Below are 15,935 nucleotides of genomic sequence, written 5' to 3' on the forward strand. Positions count from 1 at the left end.
GGGGTTTACTAATGAGAACAAACTTTACAAAACCTGGTAGCCTCTATATTTCCTCCTAAACATATCTCTTATTGCAAATAGTTTTTAACTTTTAAAAAGGGGCTTTAAAATCTTATTATTTATTATTACAATTATCTCTCATCTTTCCTTCAGTGAGCACCCTCTTCATTTTGTCTTCACAACAACCTTGAGACTTAGGTTAAGCTGTCAATTTATGCTAACTTACACATGTATCAAACCATGGTCTGTTATATCTGAGCCAAGTCTGGCTATACACCATGATAGGTTTGTGCTGCATTAAAATACAGTGGTACCTTGGGTTACATACGCTTCAGGTTACAGACTCCGCTAACCCAGAAATAGTGCTTCAGGTTAAGAACTTTGCTTCAGGATAAGAACAGAAATCGTGCTCCTGCGGCGCGGTGGCAGCAGGAGGCCCCATTAGCTAAAGCATTACACAACTGTTAAATCATTACCAAATGGCCATTTTTAATGCAGAGGTACAGCCAGCATAAACCAAGAACTGAATTATTTTTAAGCAGGATTCTACAGTGGTGAAAACTGTAGTCAACAACTAGCTCATGTTGAGTGAAAGTCAATCACCTGGTGAACTTGTTCATTAATTTGACTATTCCACAGTAATAATTAGCAACAATTTATAATCGCATTCAGCTAGAATAACAGTATCAACTTTAGCCCAGTTTAATAGGAATGAGTTATTTGCCATTGCTTTCTCTCCACAGACTGAAACCAAGCCATATACATAACACACAGGTCACCACAGTTCAAGAAACCACAGTCAAAAGACTATGGTTCCACATGAATTAGAAGCATGATGGTAAACACTCCTACTGAGCCAAGAAACGCACCAGATTCTGACTTGTTGAGGTATATGAATGCAGGCTTGATGTTTTCCCCCTAACAAGCCATGAACCTGGTTTCAGATGTCACAACAAGTGGGACTCTGGCTTGTTTCTCAGTGGTGCAGCAGCAGCAGCAGATGCAGAAGAGAAGCAGAGTGAGAAATTTTGAGCAGCATACACAAGCATGCTGGTTTAATTTGACATATAAACTGGGCTATTGTGATGTGCTAAAATACCGTATTTTTCGCTTGATAACACGCACCTGACCATAACACGCACATAGTTTTTAGAGGAGGAAAACAAGAAAAAAAAAATTCTGAATGAATGTATCATTTTTGTGCTTCATGCTGTGGCCAAGACATGTGATTTGACGGTGAGTTTGGGGTAGCCCAATGCAAAGATCCTGAGAATCCATGTGGATCTGTGCTTTGTAACCACGTTTTTGCACCATTGCAGCCCCAGGCAACAATGGGTGCGTGATTTTTTTGATGCAGGCTGTAACCATGGACATGCTATGTGATCTGATGGTGAATTTGGGGTGACCCAATGCAAAGATCCTGAGGATCCATGTGGATCCGTGCTTTGTAACCACGTTTTAAGTGGGGAGGGAAGGAAAAACATAGAAGGGACAAGGAGCACTGAGAGGGGTGTGCGGAGAAGCAGCTGGCTAAGAATGCAGGAGAGGGGTTTTACCGGAGGGAGTTCCCCCCACGCACCCACCCAAGCCAGCCATCTCTCTCTCTCCCACCCCCCACCTGCATGTTGCAGCACCGGAGCACGAGAGGAATTAGAAGGAAGGATGCTCTGCTTTCCCCTCTGCTTGCCTGGAGGGGAGGGGTTTTCTCTGCTCTTTGTTCCATTTGAGCAAACACAGTAACAAACAGAAGCGGGTGGGCAGTAAGACCCTGAGGCAGAATGCAGGAAAGCAGCAGCTTCCTCTTTTCAAGGCTTCCCTTCTCCGGACTCGCGCCTGTTGGCTCCAGGGACCACACATTCGCTCAATAACACGCACAGACATTTCCCCTTACTTTTTAGGAGAAAAAATCTGCGTGTTATAGAGGGAAAAATACGGTAGCTAATGCAGTTGGTCATAATAGTAGATTAGAAAGAAGCATTATTGTGTAGCAACAATATACAAATAAACAGCATGTCAGAATTGAATGCATGTAGAATCTTGCAAGGGACGCGGGTGGCGCTGTGGGTTAAACCACAGAGCCTAGGACTTGCCGATCAGAAGGTTGGCGATTCGAATCCTTGTGACAGGGTGAGCTCCCGTTGCTGGGTCCCAACCTAGCAGTTCGAAAGCACATCAAAGCGCAAGTAGATAAACAGGTACTGCTCCAGCGGGAAGGTAAACAGCGTTTCCGTGTGCTGCTCTGCTTCGCCAGAAGCGGCTTAGTCATGCTGGCCACATGACCTGGACGCTGTACGCCGGCTCCCTCGGCCAATAAAGTGAGATGAGGGCCGCAACCCCAGAGTCGGCCATGACTGGACCTAATGGTCAGGGGTCCCTTTACCTTTACCTAGAATCTTGCAAAGCACACATTATTTGCTAAACAAGGTGCTGAGGAGAACTGTACAACCTTTTTCTTTGAGGTTTCTCAATGGAATGCTCAACATATATTTGACAAGCATGTTATAAGTATAATTGGTGATAGCCAGACTCTGAACCCCATGAAATCCATGGACTTCTGTATTTAAGTGCATTGAGCTCAATATGTCTACACAGATTATGACTATTGCTAGTTATCATCCAAGTATTTAACATTGTAAGACTTAAGGTTTAATCCTGATCATTATAGGCCAACCATCTCTGGGGGAAAGATGGCATCTTTGGTTGTGACTAATTCCACAAAAGGTAATTCCAGTTTGTTAACCTATTTATGCAAAGATCATGAACCAACACCCTATGTGACTCATTTTAGCTCCAGATGTACTAATTTGCCATAGACTGCATTTATTGTCCCAGGTGGAAGTTAACAGACTATCTGAAGGAAAGTTTCCCATCTATTAGTGACCTCCGTTACAAAAGTTTTCAATCTGCAAATGACAACATTATACTACTCTTGCCTGACATTTTAAGATCAACAGCATTAAATATCCAACACACAAAACAGACGTCTAAACAGTTTTTAAACAAAGTTTAAAGTGATCTCACTCTAGAGACCCAACAAAATTATAAAGCACCAAATATATGTGTTTCAGACTAGAAATCTTAGACTTTTATATTCAGCGTGCAGAGTTTCTAAACTTCCTTCCAGTTAAGAATTTCGGGTGAAGATAAAATCATAGAATCACAGAATTGTAGAGTTGGAAGGGACCATTGGGGTCATCTAGTCCAGGCAGAAAAGTTTTGCCCAATGTGTTGCTTGAACCCATGATCCTGAGATTAAGAGTGTCATGCTCTACCAACTGAGCTATTATCCAATTCTGCCATTTTCCAAATAGAAATAAATAATTTTACAGTGAACGCCACCTTTAAGTATTCCTCTATATTAGGAAGAAGGTCTTGTCTAGAATATTACATTAAAAGTGTAGCTCTAACCACATCTACTAGAAGTCCTACTGAAATCAAAGGACTTTATCCCCAGGTAAGTAGGGTTAAAGTTGCAGGCTGAGCTTAGTGAGCAATGGTGAGAGCATTTTCACAGCAAGAGTCCCTCCTTAGAAAGCCTTTGCCTTTTTTTGTTTGCTCTTCTTGACTTGACATGTTTGCTTGCTTAACCTTCCAACTGTTTTAGAAGAAAATGTTTTGACTCTATGGTTAACTAGAAATAAAAACTTTAAAAATATTTCTTTCAAGCCCCTTTTGTTATGAATGAGGCAAATGCAAGTGTTCTTAGTTCTCTAATTCACGAAGAAACAGTATTATTAAAACACTGAAGTTCTGTAGTGATTGTGTGATGTGGTCAAGAAGTGCTTTCCTCTATCTTGTCTGCCAGATAAGGCATACAGTTCTAAGAAAGCTATCTGGGAAAGCCTACTGTGAATACAGAGGTTCAAGTTACCTTAGTGAGAGCCCTAAAAACAGATTCCTACTTAAACTATGATTACAAGGACAGCAACAGGCTTGGTCTTAGAGCTGAAAGGTTAGTTCAGTAAAGTTCTAATAAAGCTAATTTTTATCATCAACAAAAGCAGTACTATAAATTTAAGAGGTCACTAGACTTTTTATTTAAAATATTTATACAGGAATATATCCAACATTAGTTCTACTCATAATAGATCTAAATCAGTCATTGGGTAAAACCCATACACACTGCCTTGCAACCTAAATTCTCAAGGAAGCTAGAGACAGGAGCGCCTTCCACAAATATTTACTTCAGTTACCATAAACTGTATGTTCAGAGACAGAAGAAGGAATGCACATTAACCTTCTTTTAACTAATTAATTTTCATAAATAAAATCTAAACAACTTCCATAACATAATTAATTTTTAATCCCAGTCTGTATCTGTATTGTATTTGAAAGCGATTCATAAATGGAAAGTGAATCATAAATTAAATGAATGAATAACTTATATGCAATTAGAAAACATAAGAACGTTTTTATTTTACCACAAGAAACTTCTTACCTTAAAAACAAAATGTTGAGTATTGTCTTTCATTTCAATACATTTTATCATTTTTACAGCATTCAAATAAAGATTCCAATTAACTTTGAAGTAGCTCTGCTTCGTCATTTCATTACAAAATATGTTCATTTGTCTATAATGCCCAAATCCCCTATCTTAATAAGCTAGTCTTTTACCAATGGAAAAAATGAGAATTTGAACTGACTAGCACCACAAAAAAATAGCTGCAGTAAAATTTTAAGACACCACTTATTTGCACACTCAAGGAACTGGCCCCTCCATATAACATTGGATCAAACATAATTTCCTAATAGAATTTTATATTAACCATGAATTTAATTTTCTCCCAATACTAGACCATTCCCACCATAAATGGTAGTGATCTCCATTTTATATTAAAAAACACACAAGTAGAAGTATAGTTTCTGTCTACCTTATTTATCAATGCTAAAGTTAAGAACCACCTTGTTATAGTTTTATTCCACTTGTTCCTCATCATCAACATCCAGACATGTAAGACAATGAAGCTGAGCCACATCAATGGCCAGCTGATCAGAATAACACACACAACTGGACACAGTCTTGTTCAGTTGAGTATGCAGGTCTGATGCTTAAAGATTTATTTTATTTATTTATTTAAATTATATATTGCCCTTTATCTGAGGATCGCAGGGCAGCTTACAGGATAAAAACACAAAAATACTAGTCCTTTAAAGCAGAAAGCTAGCAAACCACACACAAATTAAGCAAAAGAAAGGCCATTACTATCAATATTTTCTTTGAGAACCTAGCCCTAAGGAAAACAGCACAACTGGAAGACAACAAGGAGAGTGGCAGAAAAACAAAATGGTCATCCTCCAATAATTAGCTAATTTTACGAACCAATTAAATATGTTGTTGATTTAAAAAGTTCATGGTACGACATTCTTTTGATGATCTGTAACTTGGCAAAGATGCCTATTCTTCTGGAGAAAGCTTAAAACTGTGGCTCCAGGTGGCCTCTAAATACTAGGCACAATAGAAATCAAAGGTGAGAAATAAATGTAAATGCTTCTATTTAAATGTAGTGAATAGTAAAAGAACATTTAGCTACTCAAATTCTTTCCCTTGTTTTTCCCATTTCAGTGTCACTCGCCTCCACTCATCCCATGTTTTGCAATATATAATCACTGGACATGGACTTACTGCTTAGCCTTAGGTTAATAATGCAGAACAAAAATGATCACACTGTTGAGAGCTCTGAGCTTTATCTTTATTTGAATTCCACAGACCTACTAAGCAGCTGGATTTTAATAGTTATCCAAAGTATCCAAGTGTAGGGAATAGAAGCATTAAAAAAAAAAAATCTTAGAGAAAGCCTATTTAACAACTAAGCCTAGTTGACCAGGAACCAGTATCAGGATACACAGAACCAGCTGTGTGATGAAGCCTGATGCTGCCAGGAGACGTTCACAGAATAAAACTTCATCCAGTTACCACTGTCTGAAAAAATGTGATTATTTTTCTCAAAACAGCAGCTGAAAGCAGACATGAGTGTGTTCCATGTCGCATACATTTTTCTTCAAAACTGTGAACAGGCAAAACATAGTTTTGTGATCCACAGTATCTAGTTGTTTTTTTAAATTAAAAGGGTGTCCCCACTTGTAAAGCGGGGCTGTTATTGTTTATTCTAATCACAAGTATTTTTTAAAAAAACAGAGTGGCAAGTGTCATCATAGAATACACATTACTGGACTCTCACAATGAGAAATGCCCTTTCTAAGACTATACCTGCTATAAGCTGTTTTGAGTCCCTGTCAGGAAAAAAATGTGGGATATAAATATTATAATGATGATGATGATGTACAACAAAAACAAATATTTGATGCTTCTCTCTACTCATTTGCCAATTTAATCAATTAATACTGAATGCATTTAATACAGGTACTGGAGTAAAAGGATGCCCATGAACACAAGGACAGCAAAAGGGGGGAAATCATTCACTACAAAAACACAATTTAGGGAAGGTACTGAAATTGTATTGGCATATTTAAGAGGAGGAAATAGTGTTTCATCAGTCTACATAATTAATTAGTAGAACTCCCTAGCCCAGATATTTAATTTAAGTACATTTATATCCTACACATGCCACTTCTAGAAAAATGAAAAAAACATACAGAGTGGCTTACAGCATTTAAAAAAATAATCAAAAGGTCTCAGAGTCTTGCACTATACATTTGTGTACTTTGGTTTTGCAGAATATGAACGTCACATGGGCTTTACCAATAGCAATTAGTAAATGGATTTGATGAACACAATGAAAGTGAATTTACTGAAACCCATCAGCCCAAACATATACTGTGCTCAGAAAAAGATCCCTCTAATCATCATAATCTGTAAATCAGAAACAGAGGGTGCTTTACTGCAGAACTTGCATGTGGCCACAGACAGTTCTGGACTGCTTACGTGGCAAGAGAAAGTATAGCTGGCCCTATAATATGAAAGTAGGAGTAATACAAAGGGTTCATAATTGGAAGGGTCTGTTTCAGTCTTCACCTAGTCCTTTAGATGTTGCTGGCCAACTGTCAGGGATGATAGTCCAACATCATCTTAGAAGGCAGCAGGTTGGGTAAAGCTGGTCTACTTGATCAGCTTCTGAAAACCCTGACAAAAGTAAAATCCTCTTAAAAACAATCTCATCATGTGAGATCTAACCAGCAAATCATCTTAACTCCTTGTGTCACAATAACTGATACTTCTGAGTATTAAGTCAAACATTCAAGAATTATCTCAGTTCTCAAAGATTCCTGCATTGCAGGGAGTTGGACCAGATGACCCTTGGGATCTCTTCCAACTCTACAATTCTATGATTCCAAAGTGGGATAGCAACTTCTCTTTAACCAACCACAGATCCCCAAACCCTGCGGTATGCACACCTTTGTTCCACAGCTATGAGAACAATGGCTAAAAATTGAAAGTGAAATCAATACTAGAATCCTTTCTACCTAACCAAAATGTTCTTAAATACTCCGTGTTATTATAAGTATACAAAAATTGACCATATTCAAAAGAAGCAAATTCCTCCTTTTCTATCTTTAGTTCAAGATGCCAGGGAAAGGGAAACAAACCAAACCAGGGAGGAATGCTTCCGTAGCTTCATGCATGCTGCAATCATGTTCTCCAAGTACTCTGTAGTTACACACCACCCACAGAACTAAATCTTTGTCCAACAACTCAATTCCGTGGTCTTTCTTATACACTGCTACTTACATTATTTTACTGAACCAGTACCTTTACTATTGGCATTGCAAGATATGAATCTAGCAAAGAAAATCTAAAAAATTCAATTTCAAGAACCAGCTCCTATTCAGATCTATATTAATTTTGATCAGTATTCTCTAGCAAAAGAACCGATTGAAGCTCATCCAGCTTTAAAATAGACCTTAAGTTTTATATGCATTTTGTATTGTTGAATTTTAATTGTGTTCTTGTTGAACTGTGAAACTAGTCTGCTATTATATGCCCTGGAAATGATGTAATCTGCACTGCAACTATGGGGTGAAGAGCAGGGCAGATTTTTTTCTTTAAAAACCGAAATACCTATGGATTTCCCTCACACACATTTCCAAGACATGCATCACTTACCTGCAATATATTTTACTGCAGACAAGTGATTACACAGAAAAAGACAACAAAAATGAGGGGGGGGGAGAGACTGTATAATGCACTGCCACATCTACCAAGAAAAATCCAAACTATCCACATTCAGCTGGTATGAAGCATAAATAGAGAACCACAATTTACTGCACCATGCATACTACTGGTAATTCAGCTTATACAGTCTAGCTTCGATCCATATTCCTAAATTTGCTAAATGCCCCTTGTTTTCTGTATTTTCTGAGTTGCCCCTCTATTTCAAAAGATGGCACAGATTCCATCCACTTCCTTAAATACTTTCATGAAGCTCTACACTCCCACAGCTTCAGTGCTTCATTTTTGGAATTCTGATCTCTGCATGCTTCTCTCACCCTATGAGCAATCCTCCTACTCATGGTTTCCCCTCCCCCATAACAATACAGCACTCTCTTGTATCTCACAGATGCATCCTGAGCAGTGAACATGAGACACATCACCTTACTGTAGAATCATTATTTGCTCCCCATGCTAGGCGCAATAAATCTTACCTTTTCCCAACATTCTTCCCCCAGTAATTAAACCCCCAGTGCCCATCCCATAATAACTGTCGCTACAATTTCCATGCCTAGATAATGTGCTGCCACCCAACCTCTCATAGCTACCCAGCAGATAGAAGTCAAAAGCATGCAAACCCCCTCACATTGGCAGCAACCTGCATCTCATTCCATACACTTGAAATTTACGCCACTGGCCATTTCCCATTTCTACAGACTCTCTTCCCAGGTATCTTAATCCCTGAATCCTCCACCTTGTGAAAGATTTGCCTACCATGTGTGTAGCCCATTTCTTCCCTATCCCTAAAAGGACTCTGCTCCCCCACCTTGTATCTCGCCCCAGCCAAGCTGCTGGATCACAGCTCCCTTCGTCTTCGGTCACTAGCCATACTGGCTCTGGATAATGAGAGCTGCACCTGGACAACACCTGGAAATCCAAGGCTGCGGAGGGGACCAAGCATCCAATTTGGTGAAGCATTCAATGTCCAACCGCACTCGGCCATATGTCATCAAGCAGGGCAGGGAGACAACCCTCCTTCCCTGTTTCCTCCACCCCAAGCAACTTGTACGGTGCTTCTGAACAGGAGGGTACCTATGACTGGCAACTTCGCGATGGTCAGGTCCGACCTTTTCTTCTTTTCTTTCCCCCGAAGCCAGTGGGCTCCGCCTGCATCGTGCGCGAATAAAACCCCACGAATTAAACTGTGTGTGTGGAACAAGAGCTGCTTCCCTCCTGAACCGACAGCTGATCTATGGGACTGAATGATTTCTCGCAAGGGAGGGCGGCGCGCCTCTGCCACTCCATTCACCTCATCCTCCCCACAACCCCAGTATAACGCCCTAAACCCCCCAACCGCCCCACACATTACTCAGTCTATAGTCTCGTCGGTCTCCCCCCCCCGCCCCCAACCGCTTTCCTCCAAGCCAATTACTCACCCCTTGTAAAAAGCCTTGACGCGGACTTGGTGGGCGCTGTCCCCGCCGGGGCCACCGAGACCCCCGGAGCCGCCCCCGCCGCCCAGGCCCGGGAGAGACATGCTGTTCCCGCCGCCGCTGTTGCTGCCGCTCTCGCGCTGAGTCGGCATCGCCCCCTCGCCTTGCCCGGCCCCGCCCGCCGGCTCTGCCAGCCCCACCCCGGAGCTGCGGAAGGCAGAGGAAGAAATGAGGGGGAAGAGCGGGAGGAGGAGAAGAAAAAGAAGAGGAGAGGAGAAGGAGGAGGGAGCGAGCTGCGCGCACCCGCCGCCGCCGCCTCACAACTCTTCCCTTTCCCGCCCGCTCCCCGTCAGCCAGCCGCCGCTCCCTCCCTCGAGCCGCTCCAACGTACGCTCGGCTCGAGCCGCCTCAGCGCGCGTGCGCGAGGGAGAAGGTTCCGTTCCTACTCCATACTTCCCATCCTCCTCCCAGAACGCGTCGAGCAACCCGAGCGGAAGCGACCCGAAGGAATTGTGGGATAAACTATTTCTCAAGACTTATGGGGGGGTGGAGAGGGACGACGCCATCTCTTGCGCGCTAGGGGACACCGCGGATATGTCTGTGCGTAAACGGATGCCATTCATTTCCAGAGGCTGAGAGACTGGGGACAGGTTCGTTGTCTGGCCTGGCCTCGACCCCGGCTTCTTTCGTGCCTAAGCGAATGGGTTGTACCACCATGCAAGGGCATTAAATACTGGGCAAAAGGCAGGTAAACGCTGCTGAGTCGGACCTCAACTCCGACACTCGCCATATGAAACCAAAACTTCCGCAGAGCCTCGTTATAGGTTGGTACCGTCCATAGTATCCGGTGGGCACTTCCGAGTGGTAGGGATACCTGCGCCGCGGAGAATTTTGGGTAATGGAGTTTCCAAATGCAGCTGGCGGGCGACGCTGTGCAAGCGCCAGGTGTTTTGTGGTGCCTGCGCGTTCTGACACTTGCGCCGATTTTACGGCTTGGTGGAGATTTATGACGCTGCGATGCATGAGGACACCAAACAGGGTTACAAACATTTACAAGTATGTGCACAAACGCGTTTAGGCTTGTTTGAGGATTAGGGATTTGTCTTTACCTGGACTGGAAATGTCAGCAGTTCACCTTGGATGAATGAGAAACTGAACTATTAGAGCTCGTTTACAGTAGAAAGCTCTGAGTATTCAATCTTTGGACTTCCTTTTTTTGGATGGGAAAAAAAAAATGCCAGCAAATGAGCCCCGTATTATTCCCACTTCAAATCACAAGAAGCAAAACAGTATTTAACAATGCACTCCTATTTTCCTGGTTGTTGTTGTTTAGTCGTTTAGTCGTGTCCGACTCTTCGTGACCCCATGGACCAGAGCACGCCAGGCACTTCTGTCCTCCACTGCCTCCCGCAGTTTGATCAAACTCATGCTGGTAGCTTCAAGAACACCATCCAACCATCTCATTCTCTGTCGTCCCCTTCTCCTTGTGCCCTCCATCTTTCCCAACATCAGGGTCTTTTCCAGGGAGTCTTCTCTTCTCATGAGGTGGCCAAAGTATTGGAGCCTCAGCTTCACGATCTGTCCTTCCAGTGAGCGCTCAGGGCTGATTTCCTTCAGAATGGAGAGGTTTGATCTTCTTGCAGTCCATGGGACTCTCAAGAGTCTCCTCCAGCACCATAATTCAAAAGCATCAATTCTTCGGCGATCAGCCTTCTTTATGGTCCAGCTCTCACTTCCATACATCACTACTGGGAAAACCATGGCTTTTACTATACGGACCTTTGTTGGCAAGGTGATGTCTCTGCTTTTTAAGATGTTGTCTAGGTTTGCCATCGCCTTTCTCCCAAGGATCAGGCGTCTTTTAATTTCGTGACTGCTGTCACCATCTGCACTGATCATGGAGCCCAAGAAGGTAAAATCTCTCACTGCCTCCATTTCTTCCCCTTCTATTTGCCAGGAGGTGATGGGACCAGTGGCCATCATCTTCGTTTTTTTGATGTTGAGCTTCAGACCATATTTTGCGCTCTCCTCTTTCACCCTCATTAAAAGGTTCTTTAATTCCTCTTCACTTTCTGCCATCAAGGTTGTGTCATCTGCATATCTGAGGTTGTTGATATTTCTTCCGGCAATCTTAATTCCGGCTTGGTATTCATCCAGCCCAGCCAGGGACGCGGACTTAGAAAAAATATTGGGGGGGGGGGGGGCGGGAAAGCTCATGAATAATAAATAAGCTCATGAATATGCAAATAAAGTGGCTCCGGCCCTAAATAGGGCAAGCCACGCCCCCCCAGCCAGCCGATTGGCTGGCTGGGAGGTGTGGCCAGTCGGGATTCCCCTGTTCTCGCGGGATTTCCGGCCGGGGCTCTCTGATTAGGGCGCACGGCTGGCTGGCTGGCGAAGGAGGAGGCGGGGGACGGCGGCGGCGCTCTGCTGGAAGGGCGCCCGCCCGAGATTATTGGGGGGGCTGAGCCCCCCAAAAAATTTTTTTGAGGGGGCTCGAGCCCCCTCAAGCCCCATGGAGTCGGCGCCTATGAGCCCAGCCTTTCGCATGATGAATTCTGCATATAAGTTAAATAAGCAGGGAGACAATATACAGCCTTGCCGTACTCCTTTCCCAATTTGGAACCAATCAGTTGTTCCATATCCAGTTCTAACTGTAGCTTCTTGTCCCACATAGAGATTTCTCAGGAGACAGATGAGGTGATCAGGCACTCCCATTTCTTTAAGAACTTGCCATAGTTTGCTGTGGTCAACACAGTCAAAGGCTTTTGCATAGTCAATGAAGCAGAAGTAGATGTCTTTCTGGAGCTCTCTAGCTTTCTCCATAATCCAGCGCATGTTTGCAATTTGGTCTCTGGTTCCTCTGCCTCTTCTAAATCCAGCTTACACTTCTGGGAGTTCTCGGTCCACATACTGCTTGAGCCTTCCTTGTAGAATTTTAAGCATAACCTTGCTAGCGTGTGAAATGAGTGCAATTGTGCGGTAGTTGGAGCATTCTTTGGCACTGCCTTTCTTTGGGATTGGGATGTAGACTGATCTTCTCCAATCCTCTGGCCACTGCTGAGTTTTCCAAACTTGCTGGCATATTGAGTGTAGCACCTTAACAGCATCATCTTTTAAAATTTTAAACAGTTCAGCTGGAATACCATCACTTCCACTGGCCTTGTTATTTGCAGTGCTTTCTAAGGCCCATTTGACTTCACTCTCCAGGATGTCTGGCTCAAGGTCAGCAACCACACTACCTGGGGTGTACGAGACATCCATATCTTTCTGGTATAATTCCTCTGTGTATTCTTGCCACCTCTTTTTGGTGTCTTCTGCTTCAGTTAGGTCTGTACCACTTTTGTCCTTTATTATGGTAATCTTTGTACGAAAAGTTCCTTTCATATTTCCGATTTTCTTGAACAGATCTCTGGTTCTTCCCATTCTGTTGCTTTCCTCTATTTCTTTGCATTGCTCGCTTAAGAAGGCCTTCTTGTCTCTCCTTGCTATTCTTTGGAAATCTGCATTCAATTTCTTGTATCTTTCATTATCTCCCTCGCATTTTGCTTGCCTTCTCTCCCCCGCTATTTGTAAGGCCTCGTTGGACAGCCACTTTGCTTTCTTGCATTTCTTTTTCATTGGGATGGTTTTAGTTGCTGCCTCCTGTATAATGTTGCGAGCCTCCACCCATAGTTCTTCAGGCACTCTGTCCAGCAAATCTAAATCCTTAAACCTGTTCCTCACTTCCACTGTGTATTCATAAGGGATTTGGTTTAGATTGTATCTTACCTGTCCAGTGGTTTTTCCTACTTTCTTCAGTTTAAGCTTGAATTTTGCTATAAGAAGCTGATGATCTGAGCCACAGTCAGCTCCAGGTCTTGTTTTTGCTGACTGTATAGAGCTTCTCCCTCTTTGGCTGCAGAGAATATAATCAATCTGATTTCGATGTTGCCCATCTGGGGATGTCCATGTGTAGAGTCGTCTCTTGTGTTGTTGGAAAAGCGTGTTTGTGATGACCAGCTTGTTCTCTTGGCAGAACTCTATTAGCCTTTGCCCTGCTTCGTTTTGATCTCCAAGGCCAAACTTGCCAGTTGTTCCTTTTATCTCTTGATTCCCTACTTTAGCATTCCAATCCCCTATAATGAGCAGAACATCCTTCTTTGGTGTCACTTCTATAAGGTCTTGTAATTCTTCATAGAATTGGTCAATTTCAGTTTCTTCAGCACCAGTAGTTGGTGCATAAACTTGAATTACTGTGATGTTAAAAGGTCTGCCTTGGATTCGTATCGAGATCATTCTATCATTTTTGAGACTGCATCCCAGTACAGCTTTCGCCACTCTTTTGTTGACTATGAGGGCCACTCCATTTCTTTTACGGGTTTCTTGCCCACAGTAGTAGATATGATAGTCATCCGAACTGAATTCGCCCATTCCCGTCCATTTTAGCTCACTGATGCCCAGGATGTCAATATTTATTCTTGCCATCTCATTTTTGACCACATCCAACTTACCCAGGTTCATGGTTCTTACATTCCAGGTTCCTATGCAATATTTTTCTTTACAGCATTGGACTTTCCTTTTGCTTCCATGCATATCCGCAACTGAGCGTCCTTTCGGCTTTGGCCCAGCCGCTTCATCAGCTCTGGATCTACTTGTACTTGTCCTCCGCTCTTCCCCAGTAGCATGTTGGACACCTTCCGACCTGAGGGGCTCATCTTCCAGCGTCATAACTTTTATATGCCTGTTGTCTTTGTCCATGGAGTTTTCTTGGCAGGGATACTGGAGTGGCTTGCCGGTTCCTACTCCAGGTGGATCACGTTTGGTCAAAACTCTCCACTATGACCTGTTCATCTTGGGTGCCCTGCTCGGCATAGTTCATAGCTTCTCTGAGTTCTTCAAGCCCCTTCGCCACGGCAAGGCAGTGATCCATGAAGGGGATTTTCCTGGTAGTAAGTCCCATTGAATATAGGGATTTACTCCTTTGACTGATTAATATTCTATGGCCTTTTAAATGTGTTTGTGGGAGGGGGGTTATGGGTTTTTATTTTATGAATTTTGTGTTTTCATTTTATATTGTGGACATCCACATAATCTTTGGATGAAAGGCGGTATACAAATTTAATAAACAAATACAAATTAAAAAATAGAAAACATGAAGTGAATTGCACTTGATAATCACACAAAAAGGAGCTTATGTTACATTGCTGCAAGTTGGGTGTAGACACCCTTTGGTCCTCCAGATGTTACTGAAGGGCAACTCCCATCAGCTCCAACACGTCTCCAACACACCAATGGCCAGGGATGATGGGAGTTGTAGTTCATCAACATCTGAAAGACCAAAGGCTTCCCACACCTGCTCAGCCTACCTTAGCTTGAGGACTTAGCTTGAGAACAGGTAGCACATTTGAGATCACTGACAACCCGTTTTTTAATATCTCAGCTGCTTTTGCAGCTAGCAGCGATCATACTGCATACATTAAGAGCATCTGCTGCATTATAGACTTTTCAGTTAGCCCAACTAAACATGTGACTATTATGAAAGTATTTCAATTAATGCTTAGAATATATATATGAACCACACTAGGCAGCCAGATGCCTCAAGGGAAACTCACAAGCAGGGGTACAAGGGCACACAGTTCGTTTCATTAGCCTGCTGCGAGTTTTAATATTATGTGTTCTCTTATGCATGTCTACTCGGAAGCAAATCCTATTTAGTGAGACTTTCACACAAGGCAAGTATTACAGGATTGCAGCCCCGTCTAGAGCAAGGGAGCAAAAGCCAGTGTGGTGTAGTAGTTAAGAGCTTGTAGGCTTGTAATCTGGGGAACCAGGTTCGCGTCTCCGCTCCTCCACATGCAGCTGCTGGGTGACCTTGGGCTAGTCACACTTCTCTGAAGTCTCTCAGCCCCACTCATCTCACAGAGTGTTTGTTGTGGGGGAGGAAGGGAAAGGAGATTGTTAGCCGCTTTGAGACTCCTTCGGGTAGTTATAAAGCAGGATATCAAATCCAAACTCTTTTTCGTCGTCTTCATCTTCTTCTCAGTCCACAACCTCATACTAGTTTTTAAAAGCCTCTACCACTTTCCCTTGCACACTGCAACCCTGCACTCGCTTACCTGAAATCAATAGGACATACCTCCGAGTAGACATGTACAGCGTTCGCTGTTAGACATCCCTTTCCCTAAAGAAACAAAAACACACACCTCCGAATGCTTTTGCCTCCCCGTAACCCGCACCGCCGCCTTAAACAACTGTATACCCAGCATATGTCTACACAAAGAGGCTCGCGCTTCAAAAGCGACGGCCGAAGCGGCGCCGAAAGAACCCTCGCGCGACCCATCCCTACGCCGCGACCTTTTGGCGCGAGCCGAGTCCGGCCTCCCGGCCGAGGGGCGCATGCGCGGTACCTCCCT

General features: G+C 43.2%; 1 protein-coding gene across 1 annotated transcript in view; it reads right to left on the bottom strand.

The window, feature by feature from the left end:
• Positions 1-9,707, bottom strand: part of PRKCI (protein kinase C iota) — a 36,482-nt gene extending 26,775 nt beyond the window's left edge. Inside the window, exon 1 of the mRNA XM_081190274.1 lies at positions 9,544-9,707. Within this exon, the coding sequence (XP_081046400.1) occupies positions 9,544-9,692 (149 nt within the window). The 5' untranslated portion in view covers positions 9,693-9,707. The remainder of the gene's footprint in view (positions 1-9,543) is intronic.
• Positions 9,708-15,935: the final 6,228 nt, after the last annotated feature.

This window comes from Podarcis bocagei (genome assembly GCF_964188305.1).
Source record: "Podarcis bocagei genome assembly, chromosome: 4".
NCBI lineage: Eukaryota > Metazoa > Chordata > Lepidosauria > Squamata > Lacertidae > Podarcis > Podarcis bocagei.